The sequence below is a fragment of the Aedes albopictus genome, chromosome 1 (assembly GCF_035046485.1).
Source record: "Aedes albopictus strain Foshan chromosome 1, AalbF5, whole genome shotgun sequence".
Classification (NCBI taxonomy): domain Eukaryota; kingdom Metazoa; phylum Arthropoda; class Insecta; order Diptera; family Culicidae; genus Aedes; species Aedes albopictus.
The window spans coordinates 86,727,887-86,739,800 of record NC_085136.1 but is presented as its reverse complement, the minus strand read 5'-3'; the positions used below and the strand labels follow the sequence as shown (position 1 = coordinate 86,739,800).

General features: G+C 39.6%; 1 protein-coding gene across 1 annotated transcript in view; it reads right to left on the bottom strand.

Moving 5' to 3' along the window:
• Positions 1-2,230: 2,230 nt before the first annotated feature.
• The window catches only part of LOC109427444 (allatostatin-A receptor), a 210,498-nt gene continuing 200,814 nt past the window's right edge, over positions 2,231-11,914 (bottom strand). The window contains exon 6 of the mRNA XM_062854364.1: positions 2,231-2,686. Within this exon, the coding sequence (XP_062710348.1) occupies positions 2,231-2,686 (456 nt within the window). The remainder of the gene's footprint in view (positions 2,687-11,914) is intronic.

The window sequence follows — 11,914 nt, the reverse complement described above, 5'->3', positions numbered from 1 at the left end:
GGAAGATCTTTTATGGAATCACTATAAAAATGACTGAAGGAATGAGATGGAGATTTTCAGAAGGAACCGGAGAATGATTATGATTAACCTGGGCTTGTTAGGGGAATATCTGTAAATAAAAAAAAAATCGGGTTAAGTACGGTTCCTTTGAATTCCACTAAGAATTTGCATCCTTTGACAGATACGTATTTCGACCTCAACTGTAAGGTCGTCTTCAGTGTTTTGTACTTGAGTCGAGTCAAGTACAAGACACTGAAGACGACCTTACAGTTGAGGTTGAAATACGTATCTGTCAAAGGATGCAAATTCTTAGTGGAATTCAAAGGAACCGTACTTAACCCGATTTTCTTTGTATTTACCGGAGAATGATTTTTTTTTTGAAGGAATCCTTTGAAGAATTAATAGGGAAATCGATGAAAGGTTTATTTTGGAATCCGTATAGATATTTCTGGAAAAAAAAACTCTTGAAGAAACCTTTGAAGAAATTCTTTGAGAAATTAGAAGTTATTCTTACAGGAATTTCTGGAGAAACCCAAGGAAGATTTTTCGAGAAAAATTCTCGTGGGATTTTTTTTTTCTAGAAAATTTCTGAAGGCATCCCTGGAGGGAATGCATCTCTGAAAGACTTTTTGAAAGAATGTCTGCAAGAATATCTGATGGAATCCATGGAAGACTTGCTATGAGAATCGCTGTAGAAAATTTTCTAGAAACCTTTGAAACTAATTTCAGAAAAAAATCCTGAACAACTTCCTAAATGCCTTACTGGAAGAATTTCTTAAAATGATTCTATAGGATTTTCTGAAGGAATTTACAGAATGTTTTCTATAGGAGTTCTTCGAGAACATTCTGGAGGAGTTTCTAAAATAATTCTCTAATTGTGGGCTTCGTGGCCGTGCGGTTAGCGGCGTCAGTCGTCTAGGCGTTTCGTAAGCCTTGGAGTGCGGGTTCGATTCCCGCTCCAGTCGGGGAAAACTTTTCGTCAAACGGAAAATTCTCCATCGGGTCACTGGGTGTTATGTGTGTTGTCCGTTGTCTCGTGTTAGTGTAATGTTCAGTCTGTGCAGCCTCTGGCTGAAGACGGTGTACTGTCTTTTAAAAATATATAGGTAGGAGCTCAAGCTTCGAGAGCTTTCCCTTGAAAAAAAAATCAAAACAACCCTCAAAAAACTCAAATGAATTCCAGAAGGGTCTTATACGGACTTTTCAAACCCTCTAAGCAAACAGATACGTGTATTTCACCTACCACTTGTAATCTTCCTCAGTGCCAGTTATCCACCAAAGAAGTCATCCGGAAGGGGCTTTTAAATGAATCCGTGGAAGAATTCCCTTGGGATTTTCTGAATCAATTCTTCGGAAAAACTCTGAAGGAATCTTGGGAGGGATGCCTTCAAACGTTTTCTGAATGGTTTCTAGATGATTTTCTAGAGGAAAAATTAGAAGAGTTTCTAAAGTAATCCTTAAACAATTTCCAAAAATAAAAATCTCTGGAAGAGTATCCGAGAAAATTCATGAAGGTATTTCTGAAGGTGGCAATCCTTGCAAGGTTTCCTAAAAGAATAATTATAATACCGTGGGTACACAGTCATGGATCACTTCGTAGTATTTTTGACCTTCAAAATTCAATTAAAAATAAAAGAAAACAAAAACTACGACTTTGAAAGCACCGTTGGCTATGTTTTGATTCGAACTTTTCATTACCGATCCATTTGAAGTATAATCGCAAGTCATTTCCGCGTAAAAAAGGAAAATTTCACTGTTTACAAAATGCCTTATTATGGATCAGCTCTACAGAGTCCCACATATTATGGATCAATTTTTACCATATTATGGATCAGTGCAATGTTATATCATAGCAGAGTTGCGCCACAGCTCCCGGGTTAACCGGTTCGTGTTGCGCTACTTTTTTTCGTAATTACTTAATCTAAAGCAGGCTCCAGTTGAAGTTCATCGTTGGATGTTGAATCGCTGTCATCAGGAACCGATGCGACGAAAGGAAGCAGGCAAATTTTCGCGGTCGTTTGATAACGCCTTTCGCAGTCAACAATGAAACGACCCGAGTGATGTTGTCGTTCCCGGGATGAACGGCGACTCTACGAGCCAAAGGCCAGCGCAGTGTTGGCTGGTGCTCGTCGACGATGATGACAAGTTGTCCCAGCAGAAATTTCTCGTTCCTCGAATGACCCTTGGTGTCCTTTTGCAGCTCCTGGATGTATTCCTTCTGCCAATGGTGTCAAAATCGTCCGATGTGAGACTGAAGTTTCCAGTAGTGGTTCAGCTGGCTTGTCGGAATGGTGCGAAAGTCTGGGTCGGGCAGGGCGAGAAGCGATGTACCGACGAGGAAGTGGCCTGGAGTTAATGCGGCCAAGTCGTCAGGATCCTCGTTCATTGGAAGCAGTGGCCGCGAATTCATTATCGCTTCTACCTGTGCTAGAACAGTGCTCATGTCCTCATAAGAGAGCCGCGTCGTGCCTATCTGTCGATACAGATGCTTCTTCGCTACCTTGATGGCCGACTTCCATAGCCCGCCGAAGTGAGGAGCTTTTGGAGGTGTGAAGTGCCAAGTAGTTCCTTCGGCGGCACATGTCGATACGATTTCCGCTTGGAATGTTTCTTCAGCGAGCATGTCATACAATTGGGTGCTGTCGTTGTAAGCACCGTAACACCACAGAGCAGGAGTACTGCCTCTCTGTGGTGCAAATAAACCGTGAAGCAGTTGAAGTAATTCGTTCTTCCTCGAGTCCCCCGGGAGATAAAAGACACAACGTGGGGCCTAATTCACCGCTGGACGAAACAGTGCAAAATTACTCAAAATTCTAACTCTCATAATAAATTTGCGTTTGTAAGGCTAAACTACGCAGTGTATTGATTATTTTACTGATGGAGTACCCGATTTTATAACAGGAATAAAGAGAAAACATTAAAAAGTCCCGAATCTGTTTACTTCGATAGAGGTGCGCCACTAGGTTTCAGTGATGCTCTCCATTTTAAGTGTTATTATTACAACTCTGTGTTTCAAGACACCTGGTTTTCAAGGTTACATGTTTTACCCTTCTTACACCCATAAGAAGGGTATAAATATCGCTCGAAAAACCGACTTTCGATCCGAGGCCCGGAGGGCCGAGTCTCATATACCAATAAACTCAGCTCGACGAACTGAGCAAATAATAATTGGGTTGCATTGGCTTTTCTCGGTGACAGGTAATATCAAAACAGCGTTTTATACGTTACGCGTTTCGGCCTACTATTCTTCAGCCTTCCTCAGACGCAACATGCTGAATGCGACCTTACAGCTTGGTCTGTCACTATTAAGAGTTAATAGTGACAGACCAAGCTGTAAGGTCGCATTCAGCATGTTGCGTCTGAGGAAGGCTGAAGAATAGTAGGCCGAAACGCGTAACGTATAAAACGCTGTTTTGATATTACCTGTCACCGAGAAAAGCCAATGCAACCCAATTATTATATATTGCACGGTGATTACTCAAGTTTATTATATGAACTGTGCAAATGTCTGTATGTGTGTGTGTGTGTATGTGTGTATGTGTGTGTGTGTGTGTATGTGCGTTACAAAAAAAGTCACGCACGTTTCTCAGCCGTCTGTCAAGCGATTTGAGTTCTCTTGGAAGCAAATGAAAGCTACTACATCCTAGTAGAACGCTATTGGTTTTTTTTTTCGATTGGACGTTTGGTTACCGAGATATCTCTCGAAGAGTACTTATGAGTCATACTCCTAAACTTTTTAAGATTTTAAATATTTCGACCGTTTGTCAATCGATTTGGGTTCTCTTGGCACCAAATGAAAGCTACAGCATCCTAGTAGATCGCCCAGAAATTTTATTTCGATTGGACATTTGGTTACAGAGATATCTATCGAATAGTACTTCGGGTTTATACAACTAAACCTTTTGAGATTTTTGACCAAAAGTATCATAATAAATATCTTAGCCGTCTGTCAACCGATTTCGGTTTCCTGACACCAAATAAAAGCTACAACATTCTAGTAGAACCCTATACAATTTCATTAGGATTGGACATTTGGTTACCAAGATATCTTTCAAAGAGTACTTGGGAGTAATACAGGTTAACTTTTTGAGAGATTTTTGACCAAGGGTACCATAATAAATATCTCAGCCGTCTGTCAACCGATTTGGGTTCTCTAAGCTCCAAATGAAAGCTACAATATGCTTGTATAAGGCCCTGAAATTTTATTTCGATTCGACATTTGATTACTGAGATATCTTACAAAGAGTATTTCAATAAATTCTTTTTTTTTATTATATTCACTTGTTATCTTGCATTTGTTTTTGACCAGTCTATGGGAAATTATTTTTCAATAAATGATGCTGACCTCATACAAAGTGTATACTACCAGGTTATTGTTTTTAATAAAATTATAAATAACAAATTACAAATACACAGGAATTTTATGGAAACTAACAAAATGTTAAATGAAAGCTGCCAAAACTGATTAACTTAGTAGATATATCATTTTTGTCGTTTTTACACCATAACCATGAATACCAAGTACTTCGGAGCTAATTTAATTGACTGATTTAGACAAAGTGTATCTCGCTGATTTTCTTACCCATTTGTTAATCGATTCAAGATCTTTTAGCAGTTAATAAAAGATACAAAATTCCAGAATATGTAAGCTATTTTTTAAACATTCCATACAAGACTCTAGGAAGTGTCTGGCATTTCTGGTAGCTTAGTCCATGGTCCATGATGCTATTTTGGAAACCAATCCACTAGATGCCAAATCCACAATATTTTCTAGAACTTTTGGTCAATTCCACAAAACAAATATGTTAAATACAAATAATAAAACAATAATTTAAATAAGTGTAAGAAGGGTTCTGTTCACCATAGGTGGGTTAATTCGGGTTTTTTAATGATACTTTTGATACTTTAAGGTAAGATTATTGTATCCGGAACGTTGAGTGGAGCAAAAATCTATATTTGTTTAAAATGATCCATAATAGCGCCAAACGAAAAGTTTTTGGGTCACATTATGGATCGCTGTTGAAAATCACATTATTCTAGTATTTGAATCCCAGAATGAAAAAAAAACTTCTTTTAATAGATACATACGTATCTTATTCAACGTGTACGAGCGATTTTTATAACAAAATTGATGGATTTCGACACTTTTAGAGCTTACCGCAGCAGGAGTACCATCTTATGGAATTCGGCTGTTTACTGGCAAATGTGAGAGGACAACACTATCGTTGCATTGAAATACATTTTATTTTTAGATTGAACTCTTGTAAATGACTTTTTATCTCAGAAAACAAATAAGATCATGCTACAAAAATGAATTTCGTGCCGAAATATATGTTTTGAGCAAGATATTCGACTTTAAACATCAAAGTGATCCGTAACTGTGTGTGATCCATAACTGTGTAGGGACGGTATTTCTGGGGGAATCTTCCCTGGAGAAATTTCTCAAAAAATAGCTGGACGATTTTTTTAAGAATCACTGAAGAATATTTCCAAGTAAATCCTTGGGTAGATAACCACACGCAATGGTGTGTTGCAGTGTAAGATCCACCACACCAAATTTAGATCTTGCTACAGTTTCCTGTCTAAAGTAATCAGGCAGTTATGTACTATTTAAGATCTAAGATTGGTGTACTATGTGTTATATTTGAACTTTTACTGCGAATTAACATCTTATTTCAGAAAGATTCAGGTAAATTTTTTGTATGAATAAATGCCAACCAAATATAGTCAACCTTTAAGTTTTTAGATAACAAAAAGGTAAGAATGTTCTATCATATAATAAAAATAAACAATCACACATACACATATCATATTATATATTGGGAAAGGGAGAAACCATCAGAGCACCCGATTGAAACGGTTTGGACAGGAACCTGGAACTGCCTCCTCCTTGTTATAATTTCGTGGATTGAGGGCGGGCTCTTCGACCCCATCTATAGGGAGTATTCTGTCAATCAAGGGCCTGATTTTGCAGTTGTTCGTGAGAACTTTCTTTTTGAAGGTGATTGTTTTCCACTGACGCGGGTTTCGTGCAATTGTCTCTGCTTGCGGGTCCGCAAACCCATTTTGGCCCGTCATACAGGAGAATGCCTGGTCACTAACAACAGCACAATCTAAATCAAATCGCTTTTCAGATTATTCCAGTGCCATAGGCAGATGCCTTGCTGCAATAAATGGTAGAACAAAATCATCATCATCATCAAAAGTAAGGAGAAATTTCCGAAGGTATTCCTGTTAATTTTTTTGGATAAATAACAAATTTCTGGTGGAATCTGTAGAGAATATCTGAAAGAACCCCTGGTGGAATTTCTGATGAAATTACTGGAATATATCACACTCACACAATTTTCGCAGGTAATGAGTTCAATGTTAGTTTGAGAGTCTTCGAGAACTCCCTTGAGTATAGGTCATCGGATATATAAGCGTTATCATTTTGAAACGTCTCCCAGCCCTTCTGAAACGCTTATGAAACGTTTTAAAAAGCATCTGAGTCTGAGAGCAGTGATTCAAAATGTAAAATCAAAACTGTAAATCCTTCCAATCTTTCCGAGATGCTTCCTAACCCTTCAAACTTTCAGTAACACTTGTGAACTCCAAAAATTATAGGCCCCTGAAGCCCTCAAAGCCCGAATTTAGCTTCCGGGAACTCTCCGAAATCCTCCAAAATGCCTCTGAAGCCTGCTGAAAATCCTCTGTAAACCTCCTGAAACTGCCCCGCACAACCTGTAAGGCACCTGAGACCCTCTAAAGTTCCTGAAAATATCCCTGGAACGCCTCTTAAAGCTCGCTGAAAATCCTTTGAATCGCTCTGAAATGCCACCGAAACCCACGCCTGTAGGAATCCCGCAAACAATCCTTGAAGGAGAAAAAAATCTCTGAAGGAATCCAATTAGAAACCTGTGAAGAAAGCCTGGGAAGAATCCCTGAAAGGATCCATGATGAAATAGTTAAAGAATCCTGGGGAAGAACCCCGAAGAAATGCTGGAATAAAATCCTAAACAAACCCTGGAAGAATCAATGAAGGAATTCCGAGAGAAATTTCTGTAGGAGGATCCAGGAAGATTTGTTATAGAAATCTTCATTTAGGAATCTCGGGGAGAATCCTTTAAAGAATCTCTAAATGAATCTCTAGAGGAAATCTGGGAGAAACCAATGAAGGAATCCAGGAAGGAGTTCTTGAAGAAATACCAAAAGAAATCCCGGAAAAACAGGAAGAATTCTGGAGAAATCCCTAATGCAGTTTCGGGAATAATCAGTACATAAATACATCCCGGAAGAAATCTCAGGAGAAATCCCTAGAGAGAAATTATCAAAGGAATCCTGAAAGGGACCATGCACAAATGACGAAGCAGTTTTAGTTCAATTATCAACATCCCCTGTCCCTTTGTAGCCTATTTTTTCCAAGCCCAATACATGGCCCGTATCAATTTCTGGGACAACAATTTTACCCCCGTCCCTCCCCTGAAAAGGCTTCATGCAGTCTATTATGGACGGTTCCATAAAGAGTATTGCTAACGGAGTTCTGGAAACAACTCCTGGAGAAATTCATGAAGGAAAATTAGATGGAATACATAACGAAATCCGGAAAAAAAATCGTGGTAAAATTTATGATGGGAGTCCTGGAGGTATCGTTCGATAAATTTAATCCCTGATGAAATGCCTGAAGGAATCCTTGACGGAAATTTAAAAGACATTTACACATTTGAGCGGGTTCGATTCTCGCTCAGTCCAACACACATGTCATATAAAAGTTTAGGCAGCGTAAGTTTTGGTTGTACAGGAGTTAATTTGACATAATTCTAGCATTGTTTTGGAACTACGTCAAATCTACTTCTATACAACCAGAACTTGCGCTGTCGGAACTCTTATAAGACATGCGTGTTGCGTGTTGGTAGATAACTGAGTTTAGCAAACTAAGCGTTATATGTGGCAACACTTTAAGCGGCATGATGGAACTGATTAAAGCAACCCAACGATGGACGGTATGCAAAACTGCGTAAGGGTTTCGAGTGAACTATCCAGTTCATTCGAATCTCGCCGGGGACTGCGATAAGGTGATGCCCTCTCATGCCTACTCTTCAACATCGCTCTGGAAGGTGTGATGCGACGAGCCGGGTTCAACAGCCGAGGAACGATTTTCACAAAATCCGATCAATGTGTGTGCTTTGCGGACGACATGGACATTATCGCCAGAACATTTGTTGGATTGGTGGAGAATGCCTCAAAAACAAAGTACATGCTGGTAAGAGGAACCGAACACGACCGGATCCGTCTGCGCAGAAATGTTACGATAGACGGGGATACCTTCGAGGTGGTGCCGGAATTCGTCTACCTCGGGTTCGAAGGCGCATTATCAGCGGAAGTCGGGCCTACTACGGGCCCCAAAAGAAGCTGTGGTCCAAAACGATTCACTCACGCAACAAATGCACTATGTTGCTCGAGAAGGACCTGCAAGCACTCGGAGTTTTCGAGCGACGCGTGCTAAGGCTATCTTCGGCGGTGTGCAGGAGAACATTGTTGTCACTTCGTAAAATGGCCCATTCAACTTATCACAAAAATGCAAACAAAACACATACAAACCTGTTGAATGATTTAGCACTGCATCACACACTAAATTTACTCCCGTTCGAAATTGTGTAAAATTCATGCAGCTGAGCAACGAGCAAACGAAACTGCTCTTCGAATTGTTTTACCGCTGACGACCGAGCTGATTACAACAAAACGTGGCTGTCATCGATACACACTGTTTCGGAATTACTCAAAAACTGTTTTTTTCCAGACCATTGAGAAACGTTACATTTCGATGTTACTGATACATTCTATTGTAAACTAATAATGGTTTGAACGCTGAATCCAAAAGTAATAACGAATTCAACCGTTAATGTCCTAGTTGTCTATATAATGGTGAAATTTAAAGTAATCCTAGTGCCATCATTTTAAAGAATCAAATTTTAAAATACACTGTATGTATAATACATGCACAACAGAATACTTTGTTAACATAAGAACCTATTGTTTTTTAATTGTTTTCATATAGCTTTAATTGTTAGACCGACCATGAATTGAACTCGCCACCTTCAGCTTGGTTATGCTTAAAATGTGTTCGCTTTCCGCGAAGAATTTAACCATGCCTAATCTGATTAGTGAGTACGGTTAGTATATACTTGGTAGGAATACGACTAGGAACTTTTTGCTTCAGAATATTGGTATGGTACCATTTTCAAGAGTTAAATCGATGACTAGGAAACCTTGACCGATTGAGCCCTCGAAAAAGTTCCCATACGGACCGAAACGTCGAGAAAATCATAAACTAGTGTTTTCGATTCCCCCAAAAGACTGCAAAACCAATATCATGAGGCTGCGGTGAAGATAGCTAAGATCAATTTCCAGCTTAAAATAAATTGGTACAGCCCAAGTGGCATTAGTCCTGAAACCTTACTTTCGTAGGAGGAATTTCTATCTAGAGTGACCTTGTGATCCCGATGTTTGCTACCTTCAGTATAAATGAGATGTTAGACTCGCGTGTCATGCCTCGAGAATGTCTGCTTGAAAACAACGCAATCGTTGCCGCATTCGATTCTGAACTAACCGCCAGAGATGTATGTGCTGTCTGTCACAATTGATGTATTTGTTGGAAACCTCAACAAAAAATACGTGTATCGTTCGGTTTATTTGCCGCATGACGAAACATCCCCTACCGATGCTTCTGCTTCAAACAAGGCACTTCAAAAGGATTTCCGCTTATTTTTCGCAGTAATGACAACGCTCACAACATCATCTAGGGTAGCTCAGACATAACCTTGAGAGGGCCCAGTTTGTAGTACATGTCTTGGATATTGAAAACTAAGGAAGCCGTCCATCCTTCATGGTACGTACTGGAGAGGAAGTGTTAGTCATAACGGCTTGCTCTAGCAGAATAAGTTACAAGTTGCCTAATTGGCATGTGTCAGATGAAGAACTTTTAGCTGACCATAGCTGATAATACAACGTCCTTCTTCATGAAAACTTTTGAAGAAGCTTGCCTTCTGTGGTCTGTGAAGACCACAAGGGCAACCTATTGGTGGAGCTTTTCTAGTTTGGTCAAACTCAGGAAACAGCTATCCGATCTCTCTTGCGTACTAGTTCTCCGTTAGGTAGGTATGATTGTCAATTACCTGAGGAATAATCAACTGTTAATTGATGGGAAATGTATGTATGTATGAATGTATGTTTTCGAAAATTCCACCTTCAGAGTTTAAGGTGTCGTATACACGAGCCTTAATATGGATATATTCCTACCCCTCTCGACTGACAGTGTGTAACGCCGTTACACAATGCCACTTGCTCACTAGGTTGGTAGCACTGCACACGATCGTCGGATCATCGTCACTCATTGAGCAGCAGACAATCGGAGAGGTAAGTCGTATCTGTTGGGCGAAACACATTGCCGTGCCGAGTGATTGACGAGTTGTAAATTACAATAACCGCCATTGTCCTCGTCCATTTCCCTGCGGGATATCAGCTGAAGTGTTTACACAGAGTAACGAATACTGTTCCTAAATTTTCGGGAGGTTATAATTGCCCTTCACAAGGTCTATTTTCGTCGAAGCAAATCACAACTTCAGATGTTAGTTGTAACGTAGCTTTTGCTGCAATTTTATTATTCGTTTTAGTTTTAGAGTGATTCGATAGTTATAAGTTTTGTACTTACATAAATCGGTTTGCATGTGTAGATTTAAGGACAATTTTCCCGTATTCTTCGTGTCTTGTATTGTTCCTGCATGATTCATTTTAAATTAGGTTAAGTTTTAACAATAGAAATAAGAAACTTACTGCTCTGCATGAACCACTAACACTTTTAGATTAGGAACAACTATTTTTAGGTAACTAACAATTTAGCGTGTAGTTTAGCTATAAGAGATTAGAATTCAATAATTTAACCCTCGAGCAGTCGCGTCTTCGACTACCTGCAGCGACGCCACGCTCACGTTGTATACCACAAGCGTGCATTTTTCATGGCGCGTGTACTCAGTACACGACGCGACCGCTCCCGGGTTAATTAAACAATTTGCATAAGAATTCACTTTTAACAAATTTTCACCTTAGCAACTTTACCAATTATTCTCACGTGTTCGAGTTCTACAATTGATAGCAGATTGCATGACATTACGATAGATGTTTTCATTCATCTGCCTGACACATGATTCAACAACTTTTTTGACGCATTTCAGTTTCAGTTTAAAAACCAACTGACTTATATTTGCCTCTGAAATTCAAATGATTGAGTTTCAGTTCAAAGTGAACTAAAATCAGAACTTATATGGGATTATGATTTAGTAGTTTTTCTCGGAACCTTCATAACTAACTATGAATTGTTTTGAAATTGTTAACGCAAAGCTTCATTCTAGTTGTCTTACCACATAAAAACCCAAAAATATACAACAGTTAAAAAATGTAGTTCTTCTTTATATATCTATCCATTTCTACCCGCACTCTATTCCCTGCTTCAGCTACTGACCTTGGAGGTCACCTGTCGTCAGCGACAACTGCGCCGTCTACTGGTTCGTCTACCTTTACATACATCTGGTTTGGCTCATCCTTGGAGAGTTCACCCGGGGTTGCACCACCAATAAAGAAGTCGCCTCATAAAAGCAAATTTACTCACACTTCCGGCACACTACCTAGTAGGTAGTACCTGCCCATTAATGGGGATATAGTCACACCCTGCAGACACGGACTGTGCTACGGTTTTTGCTCCGGTACGGATTGCTCAAGACAGTGATGTTGCCGAAGTTTAAGTGTCAGCTTGTGACTTGAAGTCAAGGCCGACGAGGAAGAATGGACTCTCGTTCGATTTCGTGCGCCGTCAGTTTTAGTGGCTTTGATTTATGGATAACTCAGAACTGCCTACATCGACATAGACTTACGATAAAAA